Raw genomic sequence first — 20,016 nt, forward strand, 5'->3', positions numbered from 1 at the left:
TTACAATGGTTAGTAAATTTTGCAAGAATTACATCAAACTTTTTTTTATCTTGATTCGCCGTGTACTGGAAAGAATTATAGATCTCAATGGCATGTGGACTAGCCATAGTTAGTAGAAGAGCAATTTTACGAGCATCGGTAGCATTATTCAAATTGGAAGCCTCTAAATGAATTTGGAATTGCTGCTTGAACAAAGCCAGTTTACATTTAGGTTGCGGGTGATCCTTAGATGTCGAGGATATTGAGCTTGAGCTTTATCTATCGATCCTGGATTTGTCGAAGTTCTGCAGTTTAAGGTTAGTGCTTCACAAGTCGAATAGCTTCTTAGTTTTTTCTTTTTCTAATCTTACTAAATCATGCTGACAAAACGAGACACAAATTCCAAGGACCACAATGTTCTAAATTGATATTGGTGATGCATTTTGCGCAATACATTTTCCTGATCGAGGAAAAGGAAGGTGCGTCATAATCTGGTGCTCTGAAATAGAACAGGTCCTGAACTTGCAGATTGTTCTCAAAGATGTTGAAGTGTAAGGCTTCTAGTTGTATAAACGTCCTCTGGTCGACCATGACAAACTCTAACAGTAAGAGATCCTAAGAGTGGCGGGAGAAAAGGCAGGCGCAAGGTTTTCTTGGTGCATCAATATTTGTTGAACATATTGGATTAGCATCCATTCCACATTAGGTTAGCAGCTGTTTCTTTATAATTCCTCCTGGTGCCATGAAAATTAAGCCACTGGATGTCCAATATCCTCATAGAAACAACATTTGTGCCACACAAGGACCATCTCCAAAGCGAGAATCAAACAATCGGCCCTTGACATTCAATGGCATCACCATCATTGAATATCCCATTATCAACATCTTGGGGGTTACCACTGACTCAGAAACTGAACTGGACTAGCCATAAAAGTGCTGTCGCTACAAGAACAGGTCAGTGGCTAGGAATCCTGCGCAAGTAACTCATCTCCTGACTCCCCAAAGCCTTTCCACCGCCTACAAGGCACAAGTCATGAGTGTGATGGAATACTCCCCACTTGCCCGGATATTGTAGATCCAAAACACTTAAGTAGCTCAGCACCACCCAGGACAAAGTATCCACTTGATTAGCACCCCTTCCAAAGCATTCACTCCCTCCAGCAATGACGCACAGTAGCAGTGTGTACCATTTACAAGATACACTGCAGGAACTCACCAAGGTTCCTGAGGCAGCACCTTCAACAGCCACTACCATCTAGGACAAGGGCTTCAGATACACGGGAACCTGGAAGTTCCCCTCCAAGCCACTCACCATCCTGGCCTGGAAATATATCGCCATTCCTTCACCGCTGCTGGATCAATATCCTGGAACTCCCGCCCTAATTGCCTACACCACATGGCCAGCAGTAGTTCAAGAAGACAGCTCATCACCACCTTCTCAAGGGCAATTAGTGATGAGCAACAAATGCTGCCCTAGCCAGCGAAGCCCACATCCCGTAAGAAAAATGAAAAAAAATAACGACTCCTCCTCTTAGTCATGAAATGCTGCTGGGAAACAAGTTACCAAATTTCCCTCCCCATTTATCAACAAGCTGCCCATCAGCACTCCAAATTTGAGCGTACATTTAAATGAGGTCTGACCTATAAAATATTTTGTGCAATTTTTGACATACTGAAGTCCATTTTTCCAGTGAATGCAAATGAGAATACATTCATACAGCTCCAGAAACTTCGGGCTGGATTCTCCATTTCTGCGGCTAAGTGTTGACGCCAATGGAGAGTCCGTGGACTTTCACGACAGAAATATTGGCGCCACACATGGGACTGATTCCATTACCATTAAGGGGTTAGCAACGGTGCTGCATGGAACACAATCGAATCCAATGAGAAATGGTGCAGAATTCGCTGTGTCCGTGATTGCCACTCGGAAGGCTGATAAGCTGCAGCCGCACATACACATTACACTCCCCACACACACTTATCCCAGCCAAAAAGCTGGCACTGGTTTTGCTGGAGTGCATCAATACAGCTGATGGGTCGTCTGGACCAGAGGGCACCTCAGGAGGTGCCCTGCGGGACACCTATCCTACCCGTGGCACCAGGTTCAAAGTGGGCTGTTAACGGTGCGAGTTGCATGGCTGCCTTGCCGGCTGCGGCAATGGTGCTCTGTGCCTGTCCACCCCAACCCCACAGCTCACCTCCTGGCCACCCCCCACAACCCCCCAGCCCCGGCAGAAGAACCCCTGCCAACGACACAACTGTCAGCAAACTATGGCGATATTGAGGCACCTTCTGAACCCCTCTCTCTCTCCCGTAGCAGCCGCCACGCCGGTTTCATGATTTTTCAAAGCACAAGTGAACTGCGCCATTGGGAGCTCGGCCTATCGGTGGAGAATCACGGAGCCCTGGAGAATACCGGGTCTGGCCCGCTGATGATATGCAGTGTCTATTGTACGTGCGGAGTGAAACGCATTGATGCTATTTTCGAGGTGATGGAGAATCACGATTTGGCATCAAATCGGCACCTGCTGTGATTTTAGAATCAGAAGCTATTCTCCGCCCAATCGCATTTCCCAATTTTGGTGTTGGCTAACGGAGAATCCCGCCCTTTATGTCCATGTACGAAAGGGGTAGGGGGATGTGTTGAAATAATTAGAAAATACAGAGAAGTGCAGGAAATATATCTGGTACATGTAAAAAGAATACAAAGTGTTTGTGATTTGGTGATCGAAAGAAGTATCAGAAAAATAGAACACATCCTGTATTGAGATTGGCTGGTACTAAAATTTCATACGAGTTAAACCGTTTTTTGACATGTTTTTATTGATAGTATTCACATCACTATACAGAACATTATCATAAAGTGAAGGTAAAGGAAATGCTGCACAGAATGGTCAAAAAAGACATCTCTCTGACTACCTTTGAAATTCAATATGTGTGTGCTTTCGAGTCATTGCTATAACACATAAGAACTACCTTCTAAATCAGGGTTTTAAATCAGGTTTTAAATCAGCAATGTCACTATGTATTTTCTTGTCATTTGGTATCTGATCAGAAAGCTTTATTTAATTTAGATGACATGATTCAAATAATATTTTACCACCATCATTGAGGAAACAAAAATTAAGCTCCACAGCCATTAACCATCAGGGCTTCGGAAAATTCCTCTAGGTCCTGACAGAGGATCCTATAACGACGGTCTTGACATTCATCTCCTTTTGGCCAACGTTCAATCCAGGTTCCGCCTCCAATCTGATAGCTCAACCTGAAATTCAGACAGCCAATGAAAATGAGGACACAATCACACAGGCACACTGGTTATGAGTACCGTCTAAATTAGAAAGAACTTATGATAGCTAATGGCTGTTTCTTTGTGATATTTGATTAACCATGTAAAAGGATATTAAGGCACTGGAGAAGGTACAAGGAAAAGATTTGCGAGGATAATATCAGAGATTAAGGACACAATTCAGTGAAAAGAAATCTAAGTCCGCTTTCGGGCACGTTTAGCAGGATGTTTCTTGGAGGCTGCAGCATCAGGATTCATCCCGCTATTCACCGGCACTTTGCAGGTTTTTTTCGAGGCGTTTCTCCCCATCGAGCCTTTTTCCTGCACTGGATAGCTGATCTCGCAGCAGTACCGACTTCTCTCAGGTTGGGGTGCCATTTTGATAGGTGCCCCGATGTCTACATCCCCCACCCCCCGCCCCTGCTTTCTGGAACCACCTCCCCCCCTTCAACCCCCCAAAATTACTTGGTCCCTCAATCCTCCCCTTCTCCCTACCTCTCATGGGCAATGGCCTGCAAGGTCTGACCCTGGCAGTGCTAACCTGGCACTTAGGCACCCTGGCTCTGCCTGGCCACCCACCTGGCAGGCAACCCCAGAGGTACCATCACACCTGGTCCATGTTTGTGGAAGCCAGTGCAAACGGTGCCCGGTTGAAGTCTCACAGGCATGGCCATTGACTCTCGGGCGTCGGGCGAATACTGCATCAGGGTATTTAAATGAGTCAAATCTCATTATCTGGATCATGCCCAGTGAAGGCGTGATCCAGATCACAGTGGGCATAGCGAGTCGGGTGACTCCCATCAGCCCGGTGCGGGGCCAGATCTGGGGCCCTCCTGGAATTCACCCATTGCTCCTGGCATGGCTGAATCGTTCTCTAAAGCTATCAGGAAAATTTCCAAAATTTGGAGCCTGTTTCTCTGGTTTAAAAAAAAAAGTACACAGAAACATATATCGAATATAGAAGCAGGAGGAGGCCATTCAGCCCTTAGAGCCTGCTCTGCCATTCATTATGATCACGGTTGATCATCAAGTTCAATAACCTGATCCAGCCTTCCCCCCCATATCCCTTGATCCCTTTTGCCCCAAGAGCTATATCTAACCTGTCTAATCCATTAGGATTTTATAAGTTTCTATGAGATCCTCTCTCACTCTTCTAAATCCCAATGAATATAATCGTAACCGACTTAGTCTCTTCCGATATGACAGTCCCGCCATCCCAGGAATCAGCCTGGTAAACCTTCACTGCATTCCCTCCATAGCAAGACCATCCTTCCTCAGATAAGGACACCAAAACTGCACACAATACTCCAGGTGTGGCCTCACCAACACCCTATACAATTGCAGTAAAACATCTCTACTCCGATACTCAAATCCTCTTGCTATGAAGGCCAACATACCATTTGCCTTCTTTACAGCCTGCTGATGCACGAGGACAGCAAGGTCTCGTTGAGTAGTCACCTCTCTCAATTTACACCCATTCAAATAATAATCTGCTTTCCTAATTTTGTTACCGAATCAGATAACGTCACATTTATCCACATTATACTGCAGCTGCCATGAATATACGCACTCACTCAGTCTGCCCTGGTGTGAAGGGTGTAGACAATAAAAATTAACATGCTGCCAAGGTTCCTCTTCTTATTCAGATTGGCTCCCAATCTTCATCCCCAGATCCTTTTTCACCAGGGTGGATAAGCTGATCATGGCCTTCGTATGGGCTGGAAAGACCCTAGGATTTGTAAAACCCTACAAAGAGGGCTCTGCCGAACTTCCTATTCTTTTACTGGGCAGCGAATGCACAGAGGATGCAGGAGTGATTGACGGAGCTGGAGGCAGAATGGGTGCAGATGGAGGAGGCCTCCTGTACTGGGACGTCCCTCCAGGCACTACCACTACCGCACTCCCTATCCCACTAGCCAAGTACTCAAGGATCCCGGTGGTAGGAGCCACATGAAGGACATGGAACCAGCTCAGGCACCACTACAAACTTGACGATATGTCTGTTGCAGCCCGCATCTGCAGACTAGATTTGTCTGATGAAAATAAATGCTGCCTACAAAGCGTGGAGAAAGGACGAAGGGGGACTGACAGCAAGGGACTGCCAGAGGGTGGAGGAGAGGGGTCGGGGACAACGGTGGGGCGGGGGGGGGGGGGGCATGGAATAACCAGACGGGGGAGGAGGAGCAGGGAGGGGAGGAGATCGCATCCACATCACAGCAAGGAGAAAGCAAAATTTTCACAATAGAACGGGGGCCTGGCTGCTCGCAAACTGCAGCAAAATTGCCGTACTAAATCTCATCTTTTTTGTTTCATCCTGGGGTGCTGTACGCAGTGAATATCCATCGCCTCAGGTTACATTGGGGTACCTTTGACTGTATTTTTGCTGGTTACAACAATGTAAACAGACCACAATTTTAATATGTTTTAGCACAAGTGTAAATTTTGATGACATTTCGGGTATGTCTTGTACAATGGGGGAATTTATTTATTTATAACCTATGTTATGACTGATGGAACTGTGTAAATAAATTATATTATATTTCTGTTACTGAGGTTGCTGTTCTTGTTGTAATTTTTGATACAGGGATTGGTTTTGTTTCAGTAATTTTTGATATAAAATGCCTCACAGCGCCAGGGACCCGGGTTCAATTTCTACCATGGGTGACTGTCTGTGCAGAGTTTGCACTTTCTCCCTATACTGAGTTTTCTTTGGGTGCTTCGGTTTCCTCCCACAGTCCAAAGATGTGCAGGTTAAGTGAATTTGCCATGCTAAATTGCCCCTTAGTGTCCAAAGGTTAAGTGGGGCTGAGGGGACTGGGCAGGCGATTGGGCCTAGGAGGGGTGCTCTTTCGTAGGGTCGATACAGGCCCATTAGGCTGAATGGCCTCCTTCTGTATTGTAGGGATTCTATATTAAATGATCAATGAAAATGTTTTAAAAAAAATATATGTACATATATAATGCGAACAGTTGGGATCCTGGTACAGATCCCTGCAGTACCCCAGTAGTCACTGCCTGCCAATCAGAAACAGACCCATTTATAGGGCAGCACGGTGGCGCAGTGGGAGCATTACTGCCTCACGGCGCAGAGGTCCCAGGTTCGATCCCGGCTCTGGGTCACTGTCTGTGTGGAGTTTGCACATTCTCCCTGTGTCTTCATGGGTTTCGCCCCCACAACCCAAAGATGTACAATGTAGGTGGATTGGCCACACTAAATTGCCCCTTAAAAAAAAAGAAAAAGACCAACTTTTTGCTTCCTGTCTGCTAACTAACTTTCTATCCATCTCAAGGCACTGCCTGCAATCCTTTGTGCTTTAACATTTCATAGTAATCTGCTATGTGAGACCTTATTGAAAGACTTCTTAAAATCTAAATAAACCACATCCACTGGTTCTCTCTGGTTAACTCTAATAGTTACTTCTTCAAAGAATTCTAGTAGATTTGTCAAGCATGATTTGCCTTTTGTAAATCCACGCTGACTTTGTCTGATTATACCACTGATTTTCAAATGCTGCGCTATGAAATCCTTGATAATGGAGTCCAGCAATCTCCCGACTATCAACGTTAGGTTCATTAGGTTCCCTGTTTTCTCTCTACCCCCCTTTTGAATGATGTGGAGATGCCGGCGTTGGACTGGGGTGAGCACAGTACGAAGTCTTACAACACCAGGTTAAAGTCCAACAGGTTTGTTTCGATGTCACTAGCTTTCGGAGCGCTGCTCCTTCCTCAGGTGAATCACCTGAGGAAGGAGCAGCGCTCCGAAAGCTAGTGACATCGAAACAAACCTGTTGGACTTTAACCTGGTGTTGTAAGACTTCGTACTGTCCCTTTTGAATAGCAGGGTTACATTCGCTACCCTCCAAACCGAACAAACCTTTCCAGAGTCCAAAGAATTTTGGAAAGTGACCACCAATGAAGCTACTATTTATCGGGCCACTTCCTTATGTACTCTGGGATGAAGATTAACAGGCTTTAGAGATTTATCTGCCTTCAATCCCATTAACTTCCCCAAAATCATTTCTCAACTAATACTAATTTCCTTCAGCTCCTCACTAAAACTTCCAGTACATTATTCATGTAGCACAAGTGGATAGCACTGTGGCTTCACAGCGCCAGGGTCCCAGGTTCGATTCCGGCCTCGGGTGACTGTCTGTGTGGAGTCTGCACGTTGTTCCCATGTCTGCGTGGGTTTCCTCCGGGTGATCCGGCTTCCTCCTACAGTCCAAAGACGTGCAGGTTAGGTGGCTTGGCCATGCTAAATTGCCCTTAGTGTCCAAAAAGTTTAGGAGAGGTTATTGGATTACGGGGATAGGGTGGAAGTAAGAGCTTAAGTGGGTTGGTGCAGACTCGATGGGCCAAATGGCCACCACACCTGCACGTCTGGATCTGCAGGGATATGTGTTCAACTCATGACATCAAAGGAAGCAAAGTTTGTTGGAATTGAATGCCTCATTAGGCCCCTCACCTCATTGTTGGAACCACACTGCAGCGGGGAGAGGAAGTTTCCACTCCACCCAGTCAATGGAAAAGGTAAGATTACAATCTTAAAAACAGTCAGCAATGAACTCCTCCACTGTGCAGCTCACCACAAGATCTGGTGCTGAATGTTTTACATTGTTCTTCATCTGCACACTCTACTTTCCATCTCCCAAAGAATTATAGAAAGACAGTTTCTTTAGAATACAATGTCATGATGCAATTAAACAGATTATCAGTAAAATGCCAATTGTGGGAAAATGCTGAAAATTATACAATGAGGAAAATTAGCTCGGAATTTACGGCTTACCTTTTATCGACAACCCACAAATCTGATCCCTGACCCATTATTAAATAGTGCATATCCAAGTCCATGTTACGTGTTCCTTCACAGTTGGCACGAGTTATCAGTTCTCTAACCTGTTGTTCCAGAACGTCATCGCTTCCTAAATACAAAATGCACAGGTGGAAGAAAAATTATTCTTAATGATCACAATTCAGTAGTTTCAGATGCATTAACTTCATGGGCGAAATTCTCCGGAAACGGCGCGATGTCCGCCGACTGGCGCCCAAAACGGCGCAAATCGGATGGGCATCGCGCCACCCCAAAGGTGCGGAATGCTCCGCATCTTTGGGGGCCGAGCCCCAACCTTAAGGAGCTAGGTCGGCGCCGGACGAATTTCCGCCCCGCCAGCTGGCGGAAAAGGCCTTTGGTGCCCCGCCAGCTGGCGCGGAAATGACATCTCCGGGCGGCGCATGCGCGGGAGCGTCAGCGGCCGCTGACGCCATTCCCGCGCATGCGCAGTGGAGGGAGTCTCTTCTGTCTCCACCGTGGCGGAGGCGGAAGGGAAAGAGTGCCCCCACGGCACAGGCCCGCCCGCGGATCGGTGGGCCCCGATCGCGGGCCAGGCCACCGTAGGGGCACACCCCGGGGCCAGATTGCCCCGCACCCCCCTCAGGACCCCGGAGCCCACCCGCGCCGCCTTGTCCCGCCGGTAAGGTAGGTGGTTTAATTTACGCCGGCGGGACAGGCATTTTAGCGGCGGGAATCACGCGGGGGCCCGCCAACCGGCGCGACACGATTCCCGCCCCCGCCGAATATCCGGTGCCGGAGACTTCGGCAACTGGCGGGGGCGGGATTCACGCTAGCCCCCGGCGATTCTCCGACCTGGTGGGGGGTCGGAGAATCTCGCCCGATGTGTTTAATCCGAACTCCAGATGTGGCTAATGGTATTTATAATTATTAAATGAAAACTACTTACTGGATACTTGCCATTAAGTGAAAGAGTCATAGAATGCATACAGAGCAGAAGGAGACCATTCTCCCTGTTGTGTCCACGCCAGCTCCCCACAAGAGCAACTCATCTAGTCTAATTGCCCTGCCATTTTCCTGTAGCCGTACAATTTTTTTCTCTTATGTGATTGCTCAATTCTCTTTTCAAAACCATGGTAAAATCAGCCTCCAGATTCTCAGACAGTGCATTCAAGATCTTAATCACGGCGTAAAACAGTTTATTCACATGTTACCGTTGGTTCTTTTGCCATACACCTTGGGCGGAATTCTCCCCTACCCGGCGGGGCGAGCCGTACCGGTGCCGAAGAGTGCATGAACCACTCCGGCGTCGGGCCGCCCGGAAGGTGCGGAATCCTCCACACCCTTGGGGGCTAGGACGGCGCCGGCGGGAATGGTGCCACGCCAGCCGGCGTGGAAGGGCTTGGTGCTGCACCAACCAGCGCCGAAGGGCCTCCGCCGGCCGGCGCAAGTTGGCGCATGCATGGGAGCGCCAGCGTTGGCTGGCGTAATCCCAGTGCATGCGCAGGGGGGGGTTCTTCTCCACGCCGGCCATGGCGGAGGTTGACAGCAGCCGGCGCAGAGGGAAAGAGTGCCCCCACGGCACAGGCCTTCCTGTGGTGGGCCCCGATCACGGGCCAGGCCACCGTGGGGGCACCCCCCGGGGCCAGATCTCCCCCCGAGGACTCTACAGGCCGCCCGTAGAGCCAGGTTCCGCCGATATTGGAATCGGAGATCGGGCGGAGAATCGACTCTGACACCCAATCGGGGCCAGCGCCGGTTTGACGCTGGTCAGCCAAGCTCCGCCCCCTCAGAAATGGCATAATCGCGTCGCGCGCCGTTGCATCGGCGTTGGCACTTCATTGGCAGGCGATCCCACGATGCTCCGCCCCCAATGGGCTGAGTTCCCGATGGCGCGGGACATGTGTGGTCTCAGTGGTCGGGAACCCGACGTGGCGACTGCGAACTGTATCCAGCGCCGCCACACTCGGTCGGGGGGGGGGCTTCTGCGAGGGCTGGGGAGACTGGTGTGGGGTGGCCAGGGGGTGGCCTGCGGGGTTGTGGATGGTGGGTTGGGTCCGCGCACGGCCGGCACCATGTCACACGGCGCGTCTGCTGCAGGTCGTCAGCCGTGTGCCTGTGCGGCCAGGGACCCGGCCATTCTCTGGCCGTTTTCAGTACGTGAGCTGGGAGTTTCACCCAGTGCCGCTGCTAGCCCCTCACGGTCCCAGAATCGATGAGGGGTTGGCGCTGATTTTTGGTCGTAGACCTCCCGCGAACTATCCGTTCGAATTGGCACTTAGCCGCTGAAGCGGATTCAGTATTTTCAGATGCATTTGCTTCATGTGCTTAATTGCCAATCCAGATGTGGCTAATGGTATTTATAATTATTAAATGAAAACTCACGATTTTGAACACTATCAGTACTCCCCTACCTTCTCTTTTCTAAGGGGAACAACACAACTTTTAATCTATATTTTTTAAAGTATTTTTATTCCAAGTTTTCAACTTTTTATATTTCACACCAACAATAAACTCAGCCAACACATTAAACCCCAAAGCTCCCCACCTCCCCTTCCCCACCTCCTCAACAGCCAACAGTAACCAACTCTCCAAAATGCAGAATGAACAAACGCCAGCTTTTGTGGAACCCATCACTCACCCCCCCTGAGGGCAAATTTCATCTTCTCCAGGGCTGAGAACCACAGGCCCCACCCGCTACACCGAGGTAGTGAAGCTGACCTCCACCCCAACAAGACCCGCCTGCGAGCAATCAATGAGGTGAATGCGAAGAAATCTGCCCCCCCCCCCTTCTTCTGCAACTTCGGCCCATCCGACATCCCAAATATGGCTTCCAGGCGACCGGGCTCTACATCTACGTGCTAAACTCTGAACATGGTGCTATATACTGCCCCCCAAAACATTTCCAGCTTTGGGCAGGACCAGAACATATGCACATGGTTTGCAGGGCCCCTCCCACATCGTTCACATATATCCTCCACCTTCTCAAACAGCGACTCATCCTTGGCTTTGTCAGGTGCGCCCAGTACACCACCTTCAGCTGTATCAGCCCAGCCTCACACACAAAATCGACGCATTCACCCTCTGCAGCACCTCACACAATTCCTCCTCCAATGCCGCCCCAACTCCTCCTCTCACGTAGCCTTATCACCCTCTATGGACACCTTATCCTCCTCCAAAAACCCTCCCACAAATCGCTGCGATGACCCTCCCTGCTGACCGCATCCCCTCCAACAAGAGACAGGCGCTATCGGGAAGGACGGGAAGACCTTCCTCACAAAATACTGCACACACCGGAAACTCTCCTCCTGAGCCAACCCAAACTTCTCATTCAGTTCCTCCAAGATTGCAAACCACCCTCTCAGAAACAAATCCTTCATCTCACTGATCCCTCTCTCCTCCCATCCCGAGAACCTCGCATCCATCCTCCCCGGCTCAAATCTGTGATTTCCCCTGTTCGGCATCCCCCCCACCCACCCCTCTCAACCTAAAATGCTGCCGTAACTGCCTCCAAATCATCAATGGCCACCACCACTGGACTCACACAATACTTCCCTGGAGCCAACGGGAGCGGCACTGTTACCAGCCCCCGCAACCTCGACCCGCGACTGATTTGTTATGTTCTCGGTGTAACATAAGCGGCTTCCTTGTGGTGCATTTGACAAAGGAAGGTTCAAACATGGAGATAACTTCAACACGTTTATTAAACTATTTACACTTCCATTACTCGGGTTCGACACTACTGCTAATAATACTATAGCTACGCAGACTGACCAATCAGTTGCTGCAATCCACGTGGTGGGTCTAATATTGAATCAACCCTGTGTCTCCACTCACTGACTGTCTCCACTGGAAAGAGGCAGATCATGTGTGTGGTGTCCTTTATATGTGGGTTGGTGTAATTCCCCCCCGTGGTCGTGTCACCTCCTTGTGTATCATGAATGTCTATTGGTCGTGTCCTATTTAATTGATCTATTGGTTGAGTGTGTGTGTGTGTGATGTCACTGGTACTCCCTCTGGTGTCTAGCTAGCCTACATGCATTTACATTGATGCACATCACCACATCCCCCTTTTTTATATGTTCATATTTTCTGTACACTTCAAGAAAATTGAACAAAGAACAGGTAGATAAGGTAAGGTATATACAAGTCATGGGAACAGTGATTAAACAATAAGTCCAAATCATTCATGTGAGTTCAGAAATCATCAATCATCATGGTCAAATGTCTCTCTTGGTTATGAACGCCATCAACGTCCCTGTGCCACAGGAACCAAGAAGTGGTCAAATCACTTCGCTGTCTGATTTGGAGTCCCTTTCTTTTTTCGATGTTTGTGATGGTTCTGTCGGATGACATCTTGTAGCTGATAAGGTGTTGACGTTGAAGAGGTACCATCAACAGTATCATTCGAGGTCATGGATGTGCCATATGTTGAAGTTGGATAAGACTGTACATACTGGTTCTGGCCACATGCTGTGTAGGAAGGGTGATCCTGCTGAGAACCATTGAAGCTTGTCGAATTGGAAACAGAATTGCTGCTCGCATAAATACCTGTTGATGGTGCGAAACTAGAACCTTGCATCTGATAGGAATATGCCATCTGGCCAGGCTGGGGTGCAGCAAATCCTGGGCTATAACTAAGGCATCCAGTCTGTAGTGCAGGTTGTGCTTGCGGTATTCCTCCTTCGGTCTTGATTCCATTAGTGGGCAATCCGTAGTGCTGGCCTGTTTGAGAATATGCTGCATAGACTGCTGGCTGCTGCATGCCTGAATACTGGGTTTGTCCAGCATGAGCTGTCATTGGCTGCACTTCTGGTGTGGAAAAAATGTGTGGATATAGCTGTGGTGAATATTGGTGTATTCCTCTTGGACTCTAGCCACTGCTTATTATTACTGACCCAGTGTAATTGTTAAGTGATCCATCTCCTGTCGTTGTGGCATCTGCTGTCACCCTGAGCGTGCCATCACTGAGGTTCTGGCACTCCCTGTCTGGAGTAAAGTCTGGCTTACGTGAATCAGAGTCGGTGTTTGATTGCTCCCCATCTGGAGTCTGGTCTGTTTTAAATGAGTCAGTGTTGGTTTGTTGATGCTCCCCATCTGGAGTCTTAGCATGTTCACAGGAGTCTGCTGAGATTTCTTGAAGCTGCACGTCTGGAATCGGAACATGCAGGAATGCATTGACTTGTGGAGAGGTTCGAGCGAATGAGGGTGGAAGTATCATGGTGTCACCGGAGTCACCAGCGGTCTCACAGTGATCGTTGAGTGCCTCTGTACACACTAGCTGAGGTCTTTCACTTTGCACATCTTGCATGGGAAGTGGGATGCTGTCGTCAATCGTCTCACATACCATGGGTAGATCCTCAGTAGCTTCTTGTTGTTCACTTGGGTTGGGTAAATTGTCAGAGTCTTCATCTGGTGGTGCAAACAATGTAGGTGGACTGTCATTGTCTTGCTGTTGTTCTTCACTGTAGAATGATAGACCGTCATGGTCGTCCTGCTGTGCACTGGAGCATGGTAGACTGTCATAGTCTTCTTGCTGTTTACTTGAGCATGGCAGACTTGCATCATCTGCTGCTAGTTGGTCAGAGGAGGTTGCTAGACCCTCATGGTCTTGTTCCTGCAAGGACTGCGCGTCAGAATCTTGCGTTGTTTCTATCGTGGAGTCTGTCCACGAGCTCGCTGTGGAGGCTTGTGACACTGGAGTCACTTCTTGTTCGTGTAAAGACTGTGGTGTGGAGTCTTGCGTGTCTTCTTTCGTAGAGTCGGGAACCCTGAGAGGTGCGTGGACCACGCTCTGTGTGGCAGCAGGCCGCTCTCTGTGGGCTTGTACCGCTCTCTGCCTCTTGGTTTCAGGCTGCAGCATCGTCCTGCACTCACGAGTTGGGATGTCATATCTGCTGGGCTGACGATCCTCAAATCCGAAGAACGAATCCGCGTCTACATCGGATTCAAATCGGGGGTCGCCAATGTGCAACACGTCTAGTTGCGGTTCGGATTTGGTACTGGGGTAGCTTCCCAAGGTGAAAGATTTGTCCGAGTCGTAGTCTTCTAGGACCATATCATCACTGTTTGCGTCGGAGCTGGCATTGGGCTCGCGAGGTCCAGAGAAAATGTAACGGTCGGTATCGAAGTATTCAAGGTCGGAATCATCGGTTTGGGCGTAGGTACCTGCTTGTTGCAGGGTTCTTCGGAGGTTAATTTCATTCCCTGGTTCAATTTGAGGCATTGTGCCGTCATTCCAGGTGAAGGAAGGTTGTTTTACGGCTTTAAAAGATTTTTTTTTTTGATTTGAGACGTTTCCCCTTTAAATGGGTGTGGTCCGGGGCCTCTGACGTCCTGACGCATGTGACGTAGCGCGTAGGAAGCAATTGCGCATGCGCAGATCGCTGTTCCTTTACCGATGGCTGTTTTCGTGATTGTCCATGCGCGGCGTCTTGCGCATGCGCAAACGGACCTTCCCGTTCTGCGCTCTTCTCGCGCAACTGCGCAAGTGCAGACCCTTTAGAAAGATGGCTGCCGATCAAAACTGTTCTCTCCTCTGGGATCTCGGCCTCGTGGTGAGTACTGGCGCTTCGCTTACCTGTTCTTGCTGGTTTGAGTGTGTTTTCCTCACAGTATTTGCCGAATTTGTCTAGGACTGCCTGGAAGTCGCTCCTGTTTTGCTGTTTGGAGAACTTGAATTTTTCAAAGATTTCTTCTGCTTTGGCATCGGCGATGGTGAGGAGAAGCTCAGTCCTTTCAGCATCGGCCAGGTCTTCTAGTTCGGCTGCCAGCAGGAAGATTTCAAACTTTTGCCGGAATGCCCGCCAGTTTTCGCGGAGATCGCCGTGGCACTGGAGCTGCTGCGGAACCCGGATCTCGAACATCTTGCCTGGGTATTGTTGCTGGTTGTCACTGTACGCTGAGGTATGGCTATATGGATTGAAACAGTTCACTCCTGGTATCATGATTTGTTATGTTGTAGGTGTAACATAAGCGGCTTCCTTGTGGTGCACTTGACAAAGGAAGGTTCAGACGTGGAGATAACTTCAACACGGTTATTAAACTATTTACACTTCCATTACTCGGGTTCGACACTACTGCTACTCCTAATAGAGCTACCCAGACTGACTAACCAGTTGCTGCAATCCACGTGGTGGGTCTAATATTGAATCAACCGTGTGTCTCCACTCACTGACTGTCTCCACTGGAAAGAGGCAGATCATGTGTGTGGTGTCCTTTATATATGGGTTGGTGTAATGCCTCCCTGTGGTCGTGTCACCTCCTTTTGTATTGTGAATGTCTATTGGTCATGTCCTATCTACTTGATCAATTGGTTGAGTGTGTGTGATGTCACTGGTGCTCCCTCTGGTGTCTAGCTAGCCTACATGCATTTACATTGATGCACATCACCACAGCGACAAAAGCCCACCTCCATCCTGAACACAAAGCCCCTGCCTCCCTATTCCATCCTAGAACCTTCTCTCATTTGCTGCCCAAAAATAGTAAATCAGATTCAAGAGGCCTAACCCCCCCTCCCGATCAGCCCCCCCCCCCCCGCCCCCCCCCACCCCCCGACTGCCATCCCCTCTGCAGTACCACCTTCCTTATCCTGGCCACCTTCGCCCCTTGAAAACTGCCTTGGCAAAAGGTTCGGCAGGCACTGAAAAAAGAACAAAAATCACGGTAGAATGTTCATCTTCACCACCTGTACCCAGCCCACAAATAACAGGAACATTATCCCATCTCGACAAATCAACCTTCATCTTCCCCATCAAGCTAGAGAAATTCAAATTCCGAAGACCTCCGCAGTCCCGGGCCACCTGCACCCCCACCCAGGTGAGGTGGGATGCCTCCAAATGGAATGGCAATCCCCCACCCCTGGAAAATGACAAATTATTCACTTTTTCCCAAATTGAGCATATATCCTGAAAATATCCCAAATCATTGAAGCAAACCCATTATGTCCCCACCGAGGAGTCCGGCTCCTCAATATATAAAAATGAACCACGTTATCATGGACAAGGACACCCTACGTTCCACCTCACCCCCTCACTATCCCTTTCCACAACTCCGAGCCCCTCAGCGCAATGGCCAAAGGCTCTATCACCAACGCAAACAGAAGAGGGGACATGGGCATCCTGCCTCGTTCCCCAGTGCAAAGAAAAATATCCTGAATTCATATTATTCATACGCACGCTCGCCATTGGCTCCTTTTACAGCAACTGCACCTATGCCATAAACTTCGGCCCAATTCCAAACTTCTCCAACACAGCAATCAGATAACTCCACTCCACCCGATCAAATGCCTTCTCCGCATATTATGCCACCACCACCTCGAATTTCCTTCCCTCTGTCATAAGATCTTGGTGCACACGTATACCAACGCCTTACCACTTTGCACCCTGCTTCTGCTTCGCCTCGCTCAGAACCATCTCCTTCACGTGGTAACTGTTGGAACAGACTCTGACCACCCTTTTTGGCTCATTTGTTCTCGGTTTCGGCCGGAGTGACTGATGTACAGATCATAGAGGGAGGCCTCTTCCCCTCCCCCATCAAGTTTGTGAACATATTCGCAAAATACTCGGTTGGCCTCGGCCCCTCCACCCCCTTGGCAGACCCACGATCTTTTCAAATTCTGTCTCTTCGACCTGTTCTCCAGGTCCTCCACTTTGGCTCTCAGCCCCATATTGACCTCTGCCCACCTTCCTCAGTTCCTCGCCCATTGAGGCGGACTGGTCTCCGTGTTGCGACTGCCTCCTCCACCCTCTTTAACTTCTCTTCTTGCTCGCCTATCTCGACCTAAGTCTTCGTTAATGTAACCTTTATCGGGGCAAAAGCCTCCTCCACCCACTCTTTGAGCAAAGCCATCATCTCCCTTCAAAGCACCTATAAATGTTTGGTGAACAGCCTTTCAAACTCCCCAAATACACCTCAGTCAGAGTCTCAACCGTAATGGGAGCAGCCCCACCCGACGAATCAGCATCTTTCCTCCGGCTGGACCGACAGCAATAGTCGCCGGTGGACGTTCGCTCGCCCCCTTCCTTCCCTTATCTTTCTTCTGGAACTTCGACATTCCAATGACTCCTTCGGACTCCAGCTCATCCAAAAAGTAGCCCAAGACCAGGCATGAAGACCCAAAAAACAAAGACTGTAGCAGGACACCCAACGTGCGGCCTCCACCTACATTCGCCTCAAATAGTGTTGAATAAAAGTACTTTAACACTTCTCTTTGCATGCTTGTAGATAAAATCAAAATAAAAGAAAGTGCAAGCGCATTCATCATTTTGAGTGCTTACTTTCTCAGTTAATGGTTAACAGTCGTGCTTGTTACATAAAGTAGTGTTTTGTGCAAATGTACATCAGCACTTCAAAATTGAGTGTATATGGTAATGGTGTAGCCATACCAGCAACTCTCTACTGGGCAACACCGTCATTGAAATGAAATGAAAATTGCACATCTTCTGTAACGATGTCTCCACCCTCAGTCACATCCCTGAGGGGCTCTCGATTTTCCATGGGAGATTCTGCCAAATGCACCACTCAAAAGGCTCAACAGAACCTAAGCCTGCAAGCACTTTAAAAAAATTCCAAAATACACGTGACCAGATAATCAATCCCTGAAAGCATGGACTACTTTCCAATGGGCCCAATAACTATTTGTAACAGATTCCAACCACTCTAGTGAACAAGAGATGGTGAAATTGTGTTGCAATAGAATATATTTGGCATTCCTTTTCTGTGGTCTTGTCCTAGGTCCCCTGGTTCTCTGTCGATTGCTTACCGGCCTGCCCCTCCTTCCTTTCCTGTCTGCTCCCTGTGGTCCCCTGGCTCCCATGGGTCCCCTGCCCACCCCTCACCCCCACCCCCCCCCCCCCCCACCCTTCCCCCTCCGCCCATCCCCGGTTCTCTTGGCTGAAATAAACCTGTTTAAGGCACAGACCAACTTCAGACTCATTCTTCCCCAACATACAATTATTGGAATTAATGCTGTCTGCAAAGTTCCCTTCAGCGATATGAATGGAATTATGTTTTCCAATTATATTAGGAACCAGTATAACTGGGAAGTGCGTACATCACTGAAACAAGAATTATTTCCTCGACAAGCTACCTTGTCCCTATATTCCAGAACTTTCTCCATATTGTCTCCTGTTATCTTGAAAAGCGTCCTTCGAACCTTTCTTCATTCACACTTTTAATTTATTTATCTGACATATATTTTAAAAATCAATTTTTTAAAAATCAAGCTGTTCCAAAGACACATAAAGGGAACAGTAAAATCTAATCTATGAAGTTGTATTTGTTCATGTTACATTTTTCCCAATCTTAAATTAGTTTTGATCATTCAAAATATTGTGTTTCATCATGAGGGACTGTTTTATTCTGTTATCAAAGTCAGGCAAGTTTTCACTGATGGTCTTTGGTCTAGCTTGGCAGGATTCCCAAGTCCTACAGAAACGAATATGCCCCCTACACTCTGGATGGCTTCTCATAAAGTCATAGAATAGTTACAGTAAGTTGGCCATTCGGCCCATCATATCTGTGCCACTTCTCTGTAAAGAGAAATTCAGTTGGTCCCACTCGTGTTGTTTCTTTGCAGCCTGCCAATCTTTTCTCGTTAGATAATTGTCCAGCTCCCTTTTTGAAAGTTAAAACTGAATGTGTTTCACTCTCAGACAATTGAGGATGGAATCAACTGTCGGCCTTTTCAAGCAGTCTCAGGTGCCAGGAGCGAGTGGAAAAAAAGTACAGACCGTTCTGTGGAACAGTCAACTCATCTCAATTGTATATTTCAATTGTGTTTTGAATAACTATAGAGTCTGTGCCTCCACTATTCCAGATATTAACCTCTATTCTGCCTAACATCAGCTCTGAGCTTTTTCTTTGCCAGATAATTCTGCTGTACCACATTATTCGCATTTCCATTAAACTGCTGACCTCACAACTTCCCCTCCTGTTCCCAATAATAGCTGATATTGTTAATGGTCCCCTCTCCTCTAATGCTGTTCCCCATGCCTTACCAACCTGCCTTCATCTCACCAACCACCCTGACATCTCCATCCTTGCAAACTACCACTCTATTTCCCTTACCTAACCAAAGCACTCAAATGTATGGATGCCACCCAAACCCATGTCCATCTTTCCTTGCAAAGCATGGAAATGGCCCTCAAAGTCACAAATGACATCTTTTATGGTTGTAGCAGTGATGTATTATCCTTCTTCAGCCTTCTTGACGTGTTCAGCCTTTGAGCCAGCTTCTCACACCATTTGTCCCTCCAACACCTTTCCACCACTGTCAGCTGAGTGAGATTATTACTTGGTCCTGTCTTATTATCTAGTCATATCTAGAGAATCATCCGTCAAATTTTGTCTAATCGTTATCCTGTAAAGCACTTTGGGAGGTTTCACTGAGCTAAAAGTGCTATACAAATGTGAGTTGCTGTATGTCAACAGTTCCCATTCAATTTTCCATCTCAACAGTTATGGTATGGATGCAGACTGTGGACTAAGTGGTTTGATGGACCATACAGCGTTAATACTACCCAAGATTAATGTTTTCGGTTCGACGTAATGTTAATGTGCATTAACATTATTTTTTTCTTTTTGGTCAGGTTCAAGAACGTGAAGTTAACCTACCTTGTTTTATCACAGACAGGATTTTCATTTCGTAGTAGATGTAACTGTCTATAATTTTCTTCTTTTGAAATAATACTTTGTAAACTAAAAGGGATCAAATGGATTGAAAAAGAAATGTGTTAAATGTTGTTTATTACTTTCACTGTATAAGCTGAAGCTCTGCTCATAAATGTCCAGCAGGGTCACAATACTTAACCCAAAGTTTCCCAACTCTGTCGGAACTTTTGAGGTCACGAGCACGCAGCTCCCACTGATTCCAGACAGCTCCCTGGCCCCTTAAAATGTGTTTGTCTCTTGGTGCTGGGTGTAACCTAATTAACTGCTCTATCGGTCCAAACACGAT

The 20,016-nt window shown here is 47.9% G+C and overlaps 1 protein-coding gene across 1 annotated transcript in view; it reads right to left on the minus strand.

The window, feature by feature from the left end:
* Positions 1-2,781: 2,781 nt before the first annotated feature.
* LOC140403206 (complement C3-like) overlaps positions 2,782-20,016 on the minus strand; it is a 294,404-nt gene continuing 277,169 nt past the window's right edge. The window contains exons 39-41 of the mRNA XM_072490959.1: positions 19,674-19,757; positions 8,055-8,190; positions 2,782-3,244 (exon numbers count right to left, since the gene is read on the minus strand). Coding sequence (XP_072347060.1) covers positions 3,103-3,244; positions 8,055-8,190; positions 19,674-19,757 — 362 coding nt within the window. The 3' untranslated portion in view covers positions 2,782-3,102. The remainder of the gene's footprint in view (positions 3,245-8,054; positions 8,191-19,673; positions 19,758-20,016) is intronic.

The sequence above is a fragment of the Scyliorhinus torazame genome, chromosome 27 (genome assembly GCF_047496885.1).
Source record: "Scyliorhinus torazame isolate Kashiwa2021f chromosome 27, sScyTor2.1, whole genome shotgun sequence".
NCBI lineage: Eukaryota > Metazoa > Chordata > Chondrichthyes > Carcharhiniformes > Scyliorhinidae > Scyliorhinus > Scyliorhinus torazame.